At 40.6% G+C, this 19,054-nt stretch overlaps 1 protein-coding gene across 4 annotated transcripts in view; it reads left to right on the top strand.

Annotated features, from left to right (window-relative positions):
* Positions 1 to 19,054, top strand: part of LOC131591498 (ubiquitin-associated protein 1-like) — an 81,336-nt gene that overhangs the window by 39,106 nt on the left and 23,176 nt on the right. For 2 of the 4 annotated variants that reach the window (XM_058862279.1, XM_058862277.1), the window contains exon 3: positions 8,007 to 8,131. The exons of 1 other annotated variant lie outside the window; for it this stretch is intronic. In XM_058862279.1, the coding sequence (XP_058718262.1) occupies positions 8,007 to 8,131 (125 nt within the window). Of the gene's footprint in view, positions 1 to 4,776; positions 5,037 to 8,006; positions 8,132 to 19,054 lie in introns of all 4 variants that reach the window. One more of the 4 variants, XM_058862280.1, reaches the window with a different exon arrangement.

The raw sequence follows: 19,054 nt of genomic DNA, 5'->3' as shown, positions 1-19,054 counted from the left end.
GAAAACTTTTGCCTTTGAATAACTCATCCTTAAAAATTACATCCCTAGACTCATTTGACCCATAACACACCTCAGAGTGATTTAAAATGGGAGAAGAAAATCTGATGGCAGATTTTTCCAGGCAGCTGGCATCAGAGAAATAGAAAGCTATAACAGAAATAGTTTTCTTGTGAGAAACTCCATAGATTAGCAGAAGACTTCTGTTTCTCTACGAAGACTGATAGAAAGACTCTAGCAAGAATTGGGACTTTTATAAACACCAAAGTTTTTTTGTCTTTATGTTGTCATGTGAACAAGGGAATGGTTGAGTAGTAGGGGAAAAAAGGGTTTTCTGGAGGTTTTATTCTGGTTTTCTTATTCTTGTAGTTTTTGTTAATAAACTTTCTTTATTCCTTTTAAGCCTGTTTTGCTCTTGTTCTAATCCATATCTCATAACAAGAAATAAGTAAGTTTTTTTTTAGTTACTGCTTTAAAACCACGACATTTATTTAGTGTGTTGACCGAGAAATGAAACTGGCAAATCTAAACCACTACAATCCTCTACTTCCCGAGGGATAGTAGGGACTGTTTTTTCTTTTATCTTTAAAATTTGTCCTGTCTTTGATTCAGGTATTTTCATTAAAAGTTCCCCATTCTCAAAAGTTATTACTGCATCAAGTTTTGCTAATAAATCTCGTCTTTAAAGTGGAATTGGACACTCAGGCATATATAAAAATTCATGTGTTAAAACTTTGTTTCCAAAACACAAATCCAGTGGTTGCAGGAATGGCTGATTCTCCTCCTTCCCTGTGGCTCCAACTATTGTTGCTGTTTTGTCTCCAATTTGCCCTTTTAAATCATTTAGCACAGAATATGTAGCCCCCGTATCCACCAGAAATTTTACTTCTTTATTTCCCAATTGTATAGTTACTAAAGTTCTTCTATTGGCTTTTGTTCTAATTCTAGTCAGCTGCTGTACTCCCCCAGCACCATTAATTTTGAAGCATCTTGATTCTGATTGAACTGATTGCCCTGGTTAAACTGATTCGGGCATTCATTTTTCCAGTGCCCCTCTTGTCTACAATGAGCACATTGATTTAACCCTAATCTTGGCAAAACCAATCCCCCTCGTCCTCTGCCAAATCCGCCCCTCCCCAGTCCATGACCACCTCTGCCGCGTCCTCTGAAACCTGCATTCTCCCTTCCTTGTATCACTGCCAAAAGATTTTTGCTTCTGCTTTTTACTAGCTTCCGTTTCCCTGTTATTGTATACTCTCCAAGACACTTCGAGTAATTTATTCAAATTCCTTAAGTCTTCTCCTTCTAACTTCTGCAATTTTCTCCTAATATCATCCTGCAACTGCCCAAGAAAAATGAGAGCAAGCTGAACTTTTGCTTTAAGCACCATCTCTTTCTCAGTAGAGTCCATTAAATTATCCAATATTATTTGTATATCATCCCAATCCAGATTCTGAGTTTTCATAATAATTTTTACCACCCCTGCTACTTTATCAGGATTTTCTCTATAAGTTCCGTCTGATTGTTTCCAAATTATCAAGTCTGCGGGGGAAAAAGGAATTTTCACAAACACCAGTCCTTCCACTCCTACTCCTTGTCTCAAGGGGGCAATCACAGTCCGCTTTTGTCTGCCCAAATCTTTTCCCGTTCTACACAGAACCGGAACAAGCTTTGACCGAGTCCGATGGGATACCGGTGTCGCTGATTTATTATCATCAGCCCCACTCCTGCTGTCTTCCTTCCCAGGATTCTTCGCATTTCCTTGTATCACAGTTAGATTTTGATCATCTCCCGGAGAAGAAGGATCAGATGAAGGCGGTAGAGGAGGATAAAAGAGGGAAAGGTGAAGTAGGATTAGGCGAGATAGGGTTAGGTGAAATAGGATTAAGTGAAGTGGGGGCAGACGAAACAGAATCAGGTTCTTTTGGTTCTGCTAGAGCCACTTGTAAATCAACATCCATATCTTTCCCCCGATGCAAACTTTCTTTTAATGCCAGGTGCTCTAAACAACTTTTTCCTTTTACACAAACCTCCCATTTATCACTCACACGTGCTTTAACTGCCATCAGTCCACACTCAGTCTGCCATTCTGGCTTTTGTTGTAAATAGAAAAACAAATCAATGTATGGAACTTCATCCCACTTTCCCTCTCGCTTACAGAACAACATCAACTGTAAAATAGTGTTATACTGCAAAGATCCATTTCTCGGCCACTTTTCCCCACTGTCCAGGTCATATCCTGGCCACCATGTATTACAATAATCAATCAACTTTATTTTACGTAAATCTTGCCCAAAGTTACCCTGTTTCTAATGTGCTAATAAGCACCCCAAAGTAGAAGTACATGGTATAGGGGTATTGCCACCTAAAATCCCTTTAAGCTTCTCCATGTTACAGTTACAATACACCACACACCACTGATGCCGAACCTGCAACGCTATTGCAGTTGTCTGACAGACGGCGCCTGGGCAATACCAGGAATTCCTCTAGCCCAACCGTGCAAAGCTTTCGCTGCGTCTTATCGGCAGGCACCAGACCAGACTGAAAAGCACCTTACCTCTCTCAGAGGGACGTTGTGAGCAGAGGAGACGGTTGCGGCCGGATGGGCTCCCCGAGAATCCCTCGGTGCTGGCTGGAGCGTGATCGGGTCGCGAACTCGCTCAGCAGCACTCACAGGGTCCCATCTGGGTCACCAAAATGTTAGCGCTCAGGAACACACATAATCACAGATTGATTATATGCAGGTGCTTTATTGAAGCACACGGGAACTAGGGGTATCAGCAACCCAAATCTAGCTACATCGTCTTTGTCCAAAGTGCACATATTTATACAATTTCAGCTGTAGCAGTAATCACTATAACAACCTTATCAATATTGCTTCATTAATATTGCTTCATTAACTTTATCAATATTACTTCATGAGAGTTAGCTCATCCTTGTATAAACATGTACAAATCTTATCTCTGGGTGGGTATCTCGGAGACCCCAAGTACCAGTTCCCGTTACTGTAAACATTTTAGCTTGCTAGACCATCCCTAATACCAAACATTCTTGCGGCCTACTTCTACATGATTTTCAGAAACATTTTCAGAAACATTTAACCCCATAGTAGCACAAAGGCTGTTACAGTTGCTATTTCTACATAAGCAAATGCTTTGGCATATCCAGGTTCTCAAGTTGCCAGTTCAAATACAATTTGGATGACATGTTGCAAATAACGATGTTGGTGGCTAGTGAGGTGCCATCTGAATGCTGTGTTGTGCAATGCTTGAATATGTGCCTCTCACTAAGGATCACTGAAAATACTATTATATTCTCCCTGGAACACTTTTTCATCCTGATGGTGCAGATAGGATGTAGGTTATTTGGCTTGATGGTTTCAAAGCTGGAAGAAATACCACTTTTGTCTAACAGGCCTCTGGGACCAGACACTGGTGCATAGTATGAGAGTTTAAGTGACAATAGCACATAATGACAGGACTTGGAGGTCCTGGTCAACAGAAAGTTGAATATGAGTCAGCACTGCCCTAGCATCCAGGAGAGCCAACTGTGTCCTGAGGGGCACCAGGCAAAGCATCACCAGCCAATCAAGGAAGGGGATTGTCCCACTCTGCTCTGGTGCAGCCTCACCTTGAATATTGCTAGCAGTTTTGGTCACTGCAATAGAAGAAAGATAATAAACTATTAGAGAGTGTTATGAGTGGAGACGAGAGCTTTTAGACAAGTCCTGCCTTAGGCTTAGATTTCTGCCAGTGGCTCTGTTTGAAGCAGCCTGAACCTCAAATTGATCTCACAAGTTCTTAAGAATGGCCAATTAGGTCTATTATAAAATTAATTATTTATTGAATAGACACAAGATTAGCAGACAGAAGACTTTAAACAGACTTACTACACACAATAAAACTAAGAACTAGTAGATACAAATACAGTTCATAATAAAAGGTACCTATATTACAGCTAACAAAGAAATAGTATAGATTAGGAGTCAATGTAACTTACCACCAAATTGATGATGGAGTACACATAAAGTCCTTTCACTCAATTCCCAGGAAAGTAACCATGGAGTTTTCATCCAAACTTTGGGGAGCAGACCTACATATTAGTGTGCAGAAGACCTGCTTTGTGAAATTTTTGTGTAGCTTTTATAGTTTGTAAAGTAAAGTGTCTGTCAGTCAGAAATTCCAGAAGCTTATCTTCCTACATCTTTGTATTAGTTTAAAAACAAACCAGCAGGGGATTCCAAGTCAGAACTACAATTTAATAAGAAAATTAAAATAAAGGCAAAAAACACTGGCTTAAACTGACAGTCAGGATACAACCTAACACCCTTTTGGTCAGGGTGGTGGTAGCAGTTCAATTAAATGGTGGCTGCAGTCCTGTTGAAGTGATAGATGGGGTTTGGTTGAATCGGTGATCCTGTAGAAGGGTCTGGTCTTCCTCTGAAGGTCCAGTAGTGGTTATGGAGCTCTGCTCCTCTGGGAATCCAGTGGATAAGGCTACTCGTGGTGTTCCAAATCTCAGATTATATCCAGGTAGGAATGCTTGGTTCCTCCCCCTGGGTGGAGCATTTCACAATGGGATGATGTAATTTTATGTCATGCAGTGAGACTTGATGGCCCATTAGCAGAAGACAGTCCCTGGAGGGAGTTATCAGGGATGAGTCATGGAAGAGATAAAGAACACTGCTCCACCTGTTTTTAACAGCTTATGAAGATAGTGATAGAAGACATACTTTTGGTTACACCTTACACTGTAACCTAAGACAATCTTTCTCTCAAGGTGAGACGTTTATTGTCAACTTGGGATCTCACCTCCTTGGATAACTCCAGAGATAACTTGCTACTGGACAGATGTTCAGCCTAGGTAATCTTACCAATTCATGTGAGGGGGAAAATGCCCTAAGTTATGCACCAGCTGATAGTCAAAACAGATAAGCTCTTCTGCGGCAGGCCAGAAGTCCTTCTACAAGAGAGCATCCAAAGGAGTGCTGTGAAGATTATGAAGAGCCTTGAGGGGAAACTGTATGAGGAGTGGCCAAGGTCAGTTGGTCTGTTCAGCCTGGAGAAGAGGAGACTGAGGGGAGACCTCATTGCAGTCTACAACTTCCTTGTGAGGGGAAAAAGAAAGGCAGACACTGATCTCTTCTCTCTGGTGCCTGTAAAATGTTTTGAAGTTCTTTTTCCTCAGGGTCGGGATTAATGAGCAAGAGATGGTATTCCTATTTGGACTCAGAGATGTTTATTATTTCTTATCTATATTATGTTCTCACAGACCATGAGTTCTTTAACACACTAAGCTTACAAACTAAAAATGAAGCCCCAAATCTCTCTCTCCAAGGTCTTTTAAGTGTCAACTACCCAATTATAAAATGCCAACTAATTTATTTTTGCTTTTAACCCAATAACCAAACACCTGTGTTCCGCACTGCAGACTTTTCCACCCAATCACACAATATGACCTAAACCCATGAAGAAGGTGAAAAATCAAGACAAGCCTACACCCTAAAACCTCCATCTTGTTACATATATATTACTATATCCTATAACCTTAAGCTCTATATTTTCCACCATGTGATATAACATTTCTATTCAAACTACACATTAACAATCTCAGTTCCATCACTCAATTTTGGAAGCCTTTTCCACGGCCTCAGGTCAAATACAGTGTTTTGCTGCAGGTCAGTGCCTGTCAGCAAAGGAAGCCTGAAATTCTCTGTGCCCAGGGTTCCAACAGGTGCCCAGTGACAGGACCTGAGGGAATGGCCTGAAGTTGGGTCAGGGAAGATTTAGGTTGGATATTAGGACAAAGTTCTTCTCCCAGATGGTGGTTGGGCATTGGAACAGGCTCCTCAGGGAAGTGGTCATAGCATCAGCCTGACAAACTTCAAGAAGTGTTTGGACAATACTCTCAGGCACATGGTGAGATTCTTGGGGCTGTCCTGTGCTGGACTAGGAGTTGGACTTCTATGGTCCTTGTGGGTTCCTTCCAACTCAGGGAGTTATTCTATGATTCTATGAATTCCAAATTAACAGGATGTTCCTCATTTTAACAGCTTCTTATCCTTTTGAAGCCTGTGACTGCTTTGTCAATAGTGAAGGAATCTAAACAGTACCTTAACTGTCATCTGAGTATGAAAATGGGTCAGTGTCGTGAGTGGAGTGGGAGCTTCAGACAAAGTTTATTAAAGAAACCCTACCACCGAGTCATGAGGTGCCAAGAAGAGCCCCTTGTTTTCAAAACTGCTCAGAGAGAGGAGCTTGAGCATAGCATCTTAGCTTCAGACTATCAACAGTTTGCATTTTGTAACTTTTTCCTTCAAGTTCTAATAATGGCAAATCAGATATATTTGTATAAAAATGTTTATTTATTAAGACAAATGAACAGACAAAATATAACTGATGAAAGATCTTAATCAGAGTTACTACACAGTATAAAACTAAAAGAACTACTAGTAGATTATAGTATAACATAAAACAGTGCACTATATCAAAGTACCTATATTAAAGCTAGCAAACTAAATAGTATTGATTAGGAGTTGAACATAACTTACCACTGAGATGACAATAATGTACATAGATTGCTTCACTTAATCCCTTGGAAAGTAACCATGAAATAGGTGTCCCCACTCATGGGAGAAACTCCATGCCTTTCCAGGAAAATGTATAGAAAATTTCTATTTTGTTGACGTTAGGTATGGCTTTTATAGTAGTAAAGTGTATCTGTCAGTCAGAAATTCAGCTTATATTGTCAAATCTCACTTCAAAAGTAAGATGCTTATCAGCAGTTGGGAGATGCCAGACCAGTGTTAACCCCATGATGCCAAAATAGCTCACTACTAGACAACTTGTCCTGTTCGAGTTATCTGACTGGTTAACAAACAATAGATAAGCTCATGTGGGGAGTGAGATGCCTTGCTACAGTCAGATAAAAATGGCAAGTCACAGTTCACTGAACAAGAGGTTACTACTAAACACCATCTTAGTGATGCCACATCTCTTTGGATCTGCATCATTCAAAGCAAAGTTACAAATGAGTGTTAAAGGAATGCTTCAGATTGTTATACACAGCTGGAAACTTTGCTTGTAATTCCAAAAGCTTAGACCAGAGATCCAAGAAAGTGAGTGCAATTTATATTATGTGTTTTCTAATACTTCTTCACGGCAGCTCAAGGAAAGCAAACCTATAGCCTGTCTGCTTGGAGATAGTTGAGCTTTAAGTAATTCTGCCTTATGAGTTTTTAGGATGCCTGAAGAAAGAGTTTAATCTTAAAATACTTTTTAAATACCATATGAGTGACAGATAAAGAACAGATGGAGGACCATGAAATAAGTCTGAGGCTTCTCATTGGAGTGATCACAAATCAGACAGCTAATTAAGTTATATTGCCTTGTTTCAAAAATCAGAATTGCTATACTAACTAGTCTGGAGCTATTTCACTGTTTTGGTTCAAGTGGAGTGTCTATACTTTAGGCCACTTTGACCTTGTGACCACTTCTGTATAAATGTGACTTCCCACTTGTATGCCAATACTTGGATTTTACTTTAGCTTAGCTGCTCTAAAGATGGGTTATTTTAAAACCTGTTTTGAATATGATAAAAAAGATGGATCTTTTTTAGAGACAACAGAATACAGTGTTCAGGAGAGAGCTTCAACTTCCAATTGTGTAGGGATAGTCTTGTCACAAGGAAAGCTAAAACATTGGGTGTATTGACTTCAAAATCTATTCAGTTGTTGGATTGTTGTGTTGTGTATTTGAGGGGTTTTTTAGTAGTTATGAGCTAAAATATTAAAAACAAACAAAACAAAACACCACCAAAAAAACGAAACTGAGACAATGAAGTCCAAACAGATTCAATGTGTTCCTGATCAAGCAACTTTATTTGTATTGAGTCACCTGGTATAGGTTGAGCATCAGAGATAAATAGCTCCCAAATACAGAAATGTGAGTCTTAATTGAATGTATTAAGCTTGTAAGGTTTTTAAATACAATTTCTACTTTTGATCTTAGGTCCTTTCAGTTATCTTGATGATGTCCCATTTAAGATAGGCGAAAAATTCAAAATCCCAGCAAAAGTTGGATTACCCATTGGTTTCAGCCAGCCTGATTCTTCTCAGCTTGTCAGAGAAGCCCAGGTAAGTGATGTGTTCTGCCTTTCTGCTCTCTTCCCCTGGTGCTGTAAACTGCAAGTAGTCACGGTTTGCACATGTGTTCAATATTGAAAGACCCCCGAGCTGTTCACCAGTCTTCACAGAAGTAATTGTGAATGCCAATTTATTTCTATCTTTAGCACACTTTTATAGGGTTCTACAGGGTCTGCGGGCAGAGCAAGTTACTATTGACTAACACACACAGTTTACATTTTTTCTCCTACACACAAGGATATTGTTTTGCTTTACTCTCTCTTCTGCATGAAGGTTTCAAGGACTTTAGCCCTTAATATCACGACTTATTTCAAAGGCTGGTTTGTGCATACAGGCCTTTACTAATATATAAAATATAGCAACAGTTCAAATGTTAGTCTTGATGGTCCTGTAGTGTCAATTTGTATGCCAGGCAGTAGTTGCAGAGGATCTGTTAGAATGTATAAAAAAATAGAAATATGATAGGGTGTGCAAAAAGCTTCTACTTTTTAAAAAGTCTAATAACATTTATTTTAACATATCTACTTCAAAAAGGTACAGCGTTTTTTTTGTGGAGTCCTGTTTTAAAAGACAGGTGTTTGCCAAGGAAGGTGGGAACCTTCCTGGAATGCAAAATATGACTCCCTTCCCTCCAAATTATTATAACTTTAAAATTACATCACTTTCAGGCAAGGATATGGGAAAAGGAATAACAGTTCCTTACTAGAATATATTTAACAAGATAAACAACAACAGCAACAACAAACAAAACCAGAAACCAAGTAACAGCCTTCTCTCACCCGTCAAGCAATTTCCTCTTTGGTGTAGTTACGACCACAACCAGCAGGAGCGCTGGCAGGCCCTGGCAAGGTGACAGTTTCAGTGACTTTCTTACAGCCAGCAGAGGGCAGTAGCGGGCCCTGATGAGGCAGGGAAGGTGTAATGATTCCCCCACAGCTGCAAGAGGAAACCCCACAGGAAGAGAGGTCACTCCCCAGCTAAGAGACTGCAGCAACTGCACCCCTTCCTCCCTCCTTCCCCAGGACCATTTCAATGTCATTCCAAAATGTCCAGGTATTTTGTCTCTTAGATACCATTCATTCATCATCTCCGGGGCAACAAATAGGAAAAAAAATTCCTGAGAGAAAGAAAAAGAAAAAAGGAAAAGCCTAACCCCTAACAGGTGGTTATAGGTCTAAATATTACCCTGACTAAATTTGAATAGCATTTTTAAGAGGCAAATGCTAAAAACTGATACACCTATGCTATGGTATACTTGCAGAATCTTTTTTGAGGGTAACAAGTGTTTATAGAATCATATTTTATGTGTTCTCATAATTGTGTGATAAAGAAATTTTCAGTTCTTTTCTGTGCAGTTCTGAGTGAGAATTCTTTTCCAGCTGTAGGGTAAACAGGTTACAGCATGGTACACAGATGGCTTCCATGTCTTTAAGAAGCAGGTCTCTCTTACCATAAACTCATAGTAGTATAAAATCAATGGCTTTAGCATAAATGTTGAAAATCTAATCTCCAAATGCAGGTTATGATACAGGAAGTCTAACTGAAATGTATTTTCTCACTTGGATTCATGATTTTCCTTGGCAGTCCAAACTGATTTTTGTTTTCATTTCAGCTGTGACAGATAGTTCTGCTTTTTTTTCTTCTCTTTTTTCTTTTTTTAAATTTGTTTTTTCTGCCCTGCAATTCATCCACTGGAGAGCTGATTATCTCAATTACCCTACATCATGGCTTTTTCATTATAACCATTAAATGATTACCTGATTGTCATAATACACATATTTCCACATAGTTAAGGTGGTGTGGAAGAGCTAAAGGCAACTAATGTCTTACTGCTGACTTCATTGTGCTATGTCTCCATTGTCCTGCCATGCTGAGACTCAAGTATAAAATGTCCAATTGGACTGAAGTACCCTGCATAATAGGGTGCAACTATATAAAATACGCATCTTGCAGTGCAATTTGACTTTTACAGCTGTAGTGAGAGCTATTAAAAAAGCGCAAAGAAGCAAAATTGCCCAAAGCTATATATTTTTATATAAATACCCCTTTTTAATATAAAAAAAAAAAAATTGGTTAGTTTTGGTCTATGTATATAGCCATATAAACACACACGCACACACAAAAAAAAGCCCCTGATAGCTCTGCTCAGATAGCAAGGAATGTATGAGTAGTGCTCAGCACTTCTACCAGTGATTTGTTTTTCAAAGTCGCCTTGCTAATAAATTGTGTATCATGCCTCTTGGAGTCTTAGAGCTAAGGGAATGGAAAACTGCTATGCAGTTGAGACAACAGGTCTCTGGCATCTCACTGGAGCCTGCTATAGGATAGGATGTGGTTCAACACATAACAAGTCCCAGAAAAGCTTAGTAGAGGCCTAGCAAGCCTTGCTGGTTTGTTGCTCTTTAGAGACATGAATTTGTATGACCTAGCAGTCCCATGGCAAGAGCCCTCCAGTTATGTGCCATTATCCTGGCAAGTTTACCTTATAACTTCTTGTGAGTCACAGGTTATACCCGGGACTTAACTTGTAGGCTGTGTTTTCTGAACATTTTTTGGTTATTTAAAGAGCATTTGAGGTTGTTCATTCTTACTAAGATATTAAAGCTTTGAGTGATGTGGGAGATTTCGGTATTTTCAGGGCTGAGTTCTTTTGGGATACTCCCTCACGGGGAGTTTTGCTTATCTTGGTTCTGTGTCAGGAAGGATACTCTAAAGGCTTGTTAGGCTCTTGTTTCTCATGTTTATTAATATATTGTCAAAAGAATTGGCAGATCTTCCCCAGACTTTCTGCTTAAGTTCAACTCACCATCGCCTGGCTCAAATTGGCTCAAATGGCACAAAATGGTTTCAAAATACGCAGTTCTTTTATCTTTATACTTATTTTCACCCAATTAACAATAGACACATAAATTATTTTTTTTACTGACTCAATGACTCAACACCTGTATGCTGCACTGTGGCATTCTCTATCCAATAACTTACTACCTAAAAGCCTTTAGAAGAAGATGAAGAAGAAAGGACAAGAGACAACACCTTAAATCCTCCAACTTGTCTTCTTTTCTCTAAACTAGTTTAAACTCCAAACTCTAACTTTTTCACTCAGTGACTTAAGAAAACTCTCTAATTTACACACACTCTTAGTTTTTATATTTAACTTTAACAGTTGTTTTCATGGTGTTACAGAAAATTCAGTGTTTTCTTGGATGTCAGAGCCAGGTATCAGAGATAAGGGCACAGTCTCTGTGTCTCTGACTCCAACATTAAGTAAATTTAGTCTGTTCAGAATGTCCTTTTAACCAGGTGTCATGGGGTGGCATGATTTCTTTATTCCTTTTAAGTTTTAAGCCTGTTTTGCTCTTGTTCTAATCCATATCTCACAGCAAGAAATAAGTAATTTTTTAGTTACTGCTTTAAAACCACGACACCAGGCCATTATTATAACCAGTAAATTGATAGTGAGTAGCTTACAAATGCCTTCCTGTGCTAACATGGCCATGAAGGAGCTGATGTTAAATGAGAAAAGCTTGTGAGATCTTGTCATGACATTAACTACATCAAAATTTGCTACTGCAGGTAGTTGTCATTGGCTTAGCCAGTATAGGCCCTTTGCTGGTGAGCCACTGGCAGTGAAGCAATACCAATACTTCTTAAACTAGTGGGTATAAAACTATAATATCAAGTCCCTTAGAAATATATTAGGGGGAACTGAGTAATACTGTATGGGTCTTTAGATGAAAAAAAAATACTCTGCTGTACTCTTGAATGACTTGTGGAACTTGTGGACAGGAGGTATTTGAGTGATGCTAAATCTGGGTATGGCTATCTAGTAGGCTTGCTACATCTGTTGTTGTCACCCTGGAAAATGAAGCCTTCTGATAATGTTTTCATAGTTTTAATTACTTTCCCATGAAAGTAACATAAGTTATTTATCACATTCCTTCTAAGAAACATCTTTTGATGGACGTTTTGCATGACCAGTGTGCTTCGGAAGGTGGTAACTTAATTATCCAATCCCTGGTCATTGTCGAGAATCTATAAATACTGGAGTCAGAGAATAAAGGCACTGTTTTTTCTGTTCTGACACTGAGAAGTGTTTGTGTGAATCATTTCATGTCCTCTAGCGACATGTTGTCTTGGGGGGAGAGGGTGGGAGAGCTGTGAAACTGATCTTGGGATGGTGTCCTGGTTTAAAGGACAGGTGTCTGCCAAAGAAGGCAGGAATCTTCCTTGGAAAATATGACCTCCTCCCCTCCAAATTATTATAACTTTGAAATTATGAGCTTTCTGTCAAAGATATGGGAACAGGAATAGCAGTTTTTTACTAGTATATATATATATTTGTATGTATGTATAATAAGGCAAACAAACAACCATAATGGCAGCAACAACAAACAAAAACAGAACCCCAGTCACAGCCTTCTCTCGTCTGCAGGCACTTCCCCTTTGGTGCAGTTATGGTCACAGCTGGCAGGGGCACTTGTGGTTCTTGGCTGGGCAGGGCAGGTGTGACGATTCCCTTGCAGCTCCAAGGGTCACTGTGACTCAAACTCAGCCACCTCTCTCCACATGGATAATGGCAGATGCACAGGTGGGAGAGATAGAAAAGGGGCTTCCTTTACAAACTCACGATGGGCCCAGTGCCCCTCCAGATAGCTAAATGAGCTGTAGCAGGAACCTCAGAGCTTCGGCTGGAACAGCAGAGTCAGGCACACCCCAGGGTGGCAAACAAAATGCAACAGAAAACTCCACAGCCTTAGCAGGAGCTATGGGGGTTGGGTGGATACGGGGTACTGGGTTAGAGTGTAGTGAAAAAGTCTGAGGCAGCGGCAGAAAGCAGTGGGGTTTGGCAGCTGCAGCCAGGCTTCTCCATTGCAGCTGCCGCATGCAGCCAGGAAACACGCCCTATGGGAAGGGGGAGGAGATCAGGGTCCTGGGTTTTCCCCTGAGGCACCCAAATATATGGTGAAGGTCCTTTCCAGTCAGATCAGGTGTTACTAAGGTCCCAGTTCACTGGCTGCTCTTACGAGCAGACACTCACCCATGTTAAAGAAGAAGCAGTACTGGGCTGGACTCCATGGTGGCAGTGAATTCTTCCTGCCATAGCACCAACTTGACCATTCCCCTCCAATCCCAAGAGCAAGAGAGAGAGAGGAGCCGAGCCCAGCCCCTCATCCCCCGATATCGCTGCCCTTCCAAAAGAAAGCCCCTCAGCTAAGAGGCTGCAGCCAACTGCACCCCTTCCCCCCACCTTGGCCACGTTTTTTGTCTCTCTTAAGTACCAGTAATTATTATCTCTTAGGCAACAGATGGGAAAAAATTCCCTGAGAGAAAGGTCAAAAAACCCAAAAATTTCTAACCTCCAACAGATGATCAGTAGCTCTATAGCAAAGCTAAGTGTAGGAAGGAGGCAAAATATGATACTTTAATCTAGACTATAGACAGGTTTTAGTGCTGTGAAAAATAAGGTTCACTTTTTCTATATAAAATTTAAAAAGTTTAATAGAAAGACAATTACGAGACAGAAATAAAGCAAAATGAACAAATACGGCCGGGTGCCTCATCATTCAGCCAAGAGCATGTCAGGAAAATTAATCCACAAACACCAGAGGTTTATGTCCAAAAAGGAGACAGAGGAGTCCTTTTACTTTATTCTAATAAAGGGAGAGGCCATGGGGCATTCCCCTGGGATCTCTCAAATTTTTGGAAGACACAGCCTCCTTTTCATCCTAATTTCCCGGCCACATGTCCCTCTCTCTTTCCCCATTGGCTGAGGTACTTGAGAGGTACAGACTTCCCAGAATGCCTGATACCTAAGATTCCCCTCTAATGTATAACCCTCCCTCTTAATTTTTAATTCTTATGGAATTTATGGTGTTTCCCCATTGTCTCTTTCATCTTTCAATATCCAGTTTCATTTATCAGCAAACCTACAATTTGTTTGTAAAGGCAAATATCTTTTTCCATTCATCAACCAGTGGAATCCATCCCATTGTTTCTTTTATCTCTCAGTGCTAGTTTAATCTATCAGCAGACCCACAGTTTGTAAAGACAATTACGCCATTCCTCTCAATCCCTCCTCTTTTAATTTTTAATAATTGTCTTTTCAAACTTTATTTATAATTGACTTAATTTCATGTTCTTGGGTCTTCTTTTTTGGCTTTGCAATTATTTGCAGTGGCATCACTCTCTGCCCTTTTGTAGCCATCTCTGGATCAGTAGGCATGGCTACTACCTGCATCCCTTTGATCACATGTTGAATGAGTTGTACTAAGCAAGGGATCATGCATGGTAAAAAGATTAGAGTTGCTACAACACAAAGGAGGAAAAAACACATTTGTTTAACCTATAGTCCACCAGGTAACCATGAAAACATGTCCCATTCCCATCCTTTCCATGTTTGGACTGGCACATGAGCTAACTTTCTTATTCCTTTTGTTATTTGTGTCACCACTTTTCCATTGTCATCTATTTGCAAACAGCAGTTTGAGTTATTTAATTTGCCACACACTCCCCCTTATTCTGCTAATAAATAGTCTAATACCATCCGATGTTGAAATATTGCATTTCTCATCTGAGTAGACTGGTCAGCAAGAAGGTCAAGAGCTGTAGCTGTCTGGTTAATTATTATTTCAAAGACAGCTTGCAACCTAATTATCCAATTTAAATTATAAATCGGTTCTCTGACACCTGATATTAATTAATTTGGGTTCCAGGTAGTTGGTCCAGGGTGCTGTATGTTTCGTTCAGGTGGCCATTCATCTTTGCCCCATCTTTGGGTGCTCCCTCCAGCCAGGGATGCATCAATTGACTGCTTTTCTCTAATTAGATCATCATATACTTTGACTCCTAACTGATTTCCCTGAACTTGTGGTAGCAGAAAGAACAATGGAACAATGGTCTAATATACCCCACACAACATATCCCTGACCAGTTTGGGGGTAACCTGCGGTAAGCATATTGACCACAAATCCAGTAATACCCCTTTAAATCCCAGGTCCCATTGGCAAAGGGACCTTTCCAATTTTCATCATCAATTGGTGGGTCAAAATACAGTTTGCTTTCAGGGCCTAGTGGTCCACCAACAATAGTTGCCTTGCCATAAGAATCACAGTATTTGCATTTCCAAGCTCCCACGAGGTTTTCACCTGCAGTTAAATCCCAGATCTGTTTAGTTGGATCTGGACCAGAACCTATTGAAAAGTGTTCAAGTTCCATTCTGGTGTTGCCATTTCTACTAATAGTCACGGGAAAAATGTATCTTACTTGTGGAATTAGCTCGGAGGCAGCTTAAAAATATGGAGTCAAAAAGCTTATCCTTCTATTGAGAGACCGCCAGCTCTTCACCAGTCTTCACAGAAGTAATTGTGAATGCCACTTTATTTCTATCTTTAGCACACTTTTATAGGGTTCTACAGGGTCTGCAGGCAGAACAAGCTACTATTGGCTAACACACACAGTTTACATTTTTTCTCTTACACACAGGGATATTGTTTTGCTTTACTCTCTCTTCTGCATGAAGGTTTCAAGGACTTTAGCCCTTAATATCACGACTTAGTTCAAAGGCTGGTTTGTGCATACAGGCCTTTACTAATATATAAAATATAGCAACATCCTTCCCCACTGCTTTACAGCCTTCAAAATCCTTTTAGTAATTATGAAAGGAACACCTTACCCAGATACCATTAGTGAGCTTAACATGCATTTGATTAAATATGCCTTGATATCTGGAACAGTCATAAGGAGGGCATTTGGGGGTCCAACAATCTAAACCCAAAAATAAAGTCCAGTCACAAATGCTTTTTCTTACTGTCGTGGTTTTAAAGCACTAGCTAAGAAATTACTAGAAAACTTACTAATTTCTTGCTGTGGGATATGGATTAGGAGAAGGGCAAAACAGGCTTAAAACTTGAATAAAAAAAAATTATTAACAAAACTACAAGAATAAGAAACCAGAATAAAACCTCCAGAAACCCTTTTTCCCCACCACCCAACCATTCCTTTGTTTAATTGACAACATAGTGACAAAACCTGGTGGTTAAAGCAGTCCCAACTTTGCTATAGTCTTTTCATCAGTCTTTGTAGACAAAAAGAAGTTCTCTTCTGCCAATCTATAGTTTTTCACAAGAAAAACATTTTCTCATGGCTTTCTATTTCTCTGATGCCAGCCACCTGGAAAACTCTGCCATCAGTCCTTTCCACCTATTTCACACCACTCTGAGGTGTGTTATGGGCCATAGGTCAAGGGGTGTCATTTGAAGGATGAGTTATTCAAAGGCAAAAGTTCTCTTCATCTGTCTCTGTGATCATCTCTGAAAACAGAAGTTTTCTCTTTTTCTCTTAAGGGCCACAAATCTTCAACAACTCTTACTTCTCCTTTTCTGTTCCAGCATCTCATAGGATCACAACTACTTCACCATTTGCTCAGCTCTATCAATGAATTACCTTTGCTTAGATCCACACTTTGAAATACTTCATCCCCCCCAAAATACTCTTTCATGAATTAAAGGAGTTTTTTCAGAACATTATTGTTCATCTTCATAGTTTTAACAAAAGAATATTTCAGCTTATTAGTACATCTTCTTATTCTCTTCCCATCTGAGGCTTAATTCCTTTCCTCACTGGCTTTGATAGTTTATGTTGTTTCTTTACATGTTGATCACTCTCTCTCTCTTCCCCTCTCTCTGGAGAAAGGATTAAATCTGAAAGTCTCATCTGGGTAGTGAAAGGGTTAAAATCTGGCTCAAGCTGCAGCAGGTATTCATTGTGCCAGATTTCAGCTCAGTGGTGCTTAGAGCCAGGCCCACCTGGGAAAAGCTTCAGCCATTCTGGAGGCTTCTTTTCTTGGGAGGCTGCAGCAGAGCTCAGCCTGGACCTGGGGTTGGGGGGGATTCCCGCAGGCTCCATCCCCCACCTGGGAACTGCGGCAGGCCGAGCCCAGCCCCCCCCACCCCCCCAGGCCGCATGGCCTGGGGAGGGGACGGGAGCCAGCTGGAGTTCTGTTACCTTTCAAAACTGGAAACCAAGGAGAGAGAGAAATTTCCAGGCTTAGGTTTTAAAGAGTGGTGTTCACAGGTTGATCTCACTTTTCAATGGTCAAAACTACTGTCAATTCTCAGAAATGGCCAGTTATTGGTCAGGAGAAAAAACTCCCATCAGCCTCCAGCAGCCTTAACTTCCTTAGATGTTTTCTATTTTTTCCTTAAATGCCAATCTATCATACCCACGTGTATGCTTCATGTTCTATTTAGACAATAAATGCCTCTCAGAAGAATGAAGCTGACATGGACTCCCTTCTTTGTCCCAAAATCTTGTTCCATTATGGACTTCACTCAGGGTGCTAACCCACCATTTAGGTTTGACTGGGCTGGCCACCCATGGCCGGTTTTGAGATCCTCCTGGCCCTCCGCAGACCCAACAATTTCTAAGGTTAAAGGTTTTTGCTATTTCTCCTAAGGTTAAAAAATTATTTTCCCACTTTTGTCCCCAACCTAACTGACAATATAAAGGTAAGATTATTAAGAGAAACATTCTAATGGTGTAATCTAATTTCCTAACCTAATTTTCACTTTCATGTTGTCTTCCGCACCACCTGTGGTGAGCGAAGGCACGGAAACAGCTTAGCATAAAGAAAGCAATGACAGCCAGGATTGCCCCCCAATGACTGGAGATCTGAGAGAAGAGATGCCTGCACAAACTATTTCAGCAGGCAGTCTGTGGGTAGGCACTCGGGGCTTCCCCCGATGTCGACGCACTGGCTCCTGCTCCAGTCCACTCCTGCAGAATATCAGTTGCGGCTTCCCATCCTCCTCCAGCCGAGATGTCCAAATCTCCGGGGCCTCAGAGACCTTGACCCGAGTGTGATGCATCCACCTGTGCTCAGCTGTCTTGACGGCCATTTCTGTGGTCAGCAACACCTGGAAAGGTCCACGCCACTTAGTGGTGCTTCTTTCTACTCCTTAAATAGGATCCAGTCTTTTGGTTTTCACTTTTGTGAACAGCAAGGTCCAAAGGCAGGGTTTGTTCTAGCTGAGCTTCCTGTCGAAGAGATTTCACAAGAGACAGTATCCAGGCCACATATTGTTTCAAATATACATCACTTATCTCTACCTCCCCCTCCCCTCCTCCTCGCCCAGGCTGAGAATTATGAGGATAAGGAATAGCAAACATCAATTTAAAGGGAGATAATTGAGTATCCCCCCTGGGTCTGGCCCTTATTCTTGCCAAAGCCAGTGGCAAGAGCCATACCCATGGCATCTTAGTTTCTATCACCAGCTTCAGAAGGTGTTTCTTTATTTCCCCCATTCATTCTTTCAACCTGGCCTGAACTCTGGGGGTGCCAGGGGGTATGGAGGTTCCATTGGATCCCTAAAGCAGTCATAACTCCTTTAAGAATTTTTTCCTGTAAAATGAGTTCCCCTATCTGAGTCTATTGCTTCCATAATCTCATATCTTGGAATTATTTTTTCCAAAAATACTTTAATAACTGGTCCTGTAGTTACTGAAATGCCTGGAAATGCTTCTGGCCACCTTGTTAACTAATATACTAGTACCAGAAGATATTTAAATCATGCCACTCGGGGCATTTCAGTAAAATCCACCTGGCATCTCTGGAAGGGACATACAACCCAAGGCCTCCCTCCCCTGGCAAGTTTCTTTGTAAGTCTGTTATTGGTTTTAGCACAAATCAAACAACCCTCAATAGCTTGCTTTGCCAGAGTAAAAAGACCCACAGCAGCATACATTTTGAGGAAGCTTTCTGCCAGTCCTTGGGAGCCCAAATCACTTCCTTCATGAAGTTGTTTTGACAACTGTAAGGCCAGAGCTTTTGGTATCCACTGCTTACCATCCCTTGTAAACCAATTATCCCCTCTTTTCTTTGCCCCACTCTATTTAATCATCTCAAGTTCCTCTGGT

The sequence above is a fragment of the Poecile atricapillus genome, chromosome W, assembly GCF_030490865.1.
Source record: "Poecile atricapillus isolate bPoeAtr1 chromosome W, bPoeAtr1.hap1, whole genome shotgun sequence".
NCBI classification, from domain to species: Eukaryota; Metazoa; Chordata; class Aves; order Passeriformes; family Paridae; genus Poecile; species Poecile atricapillus.
This window is presented reverse-complemented; position numbering and strand designations above follow the sequence as displayed.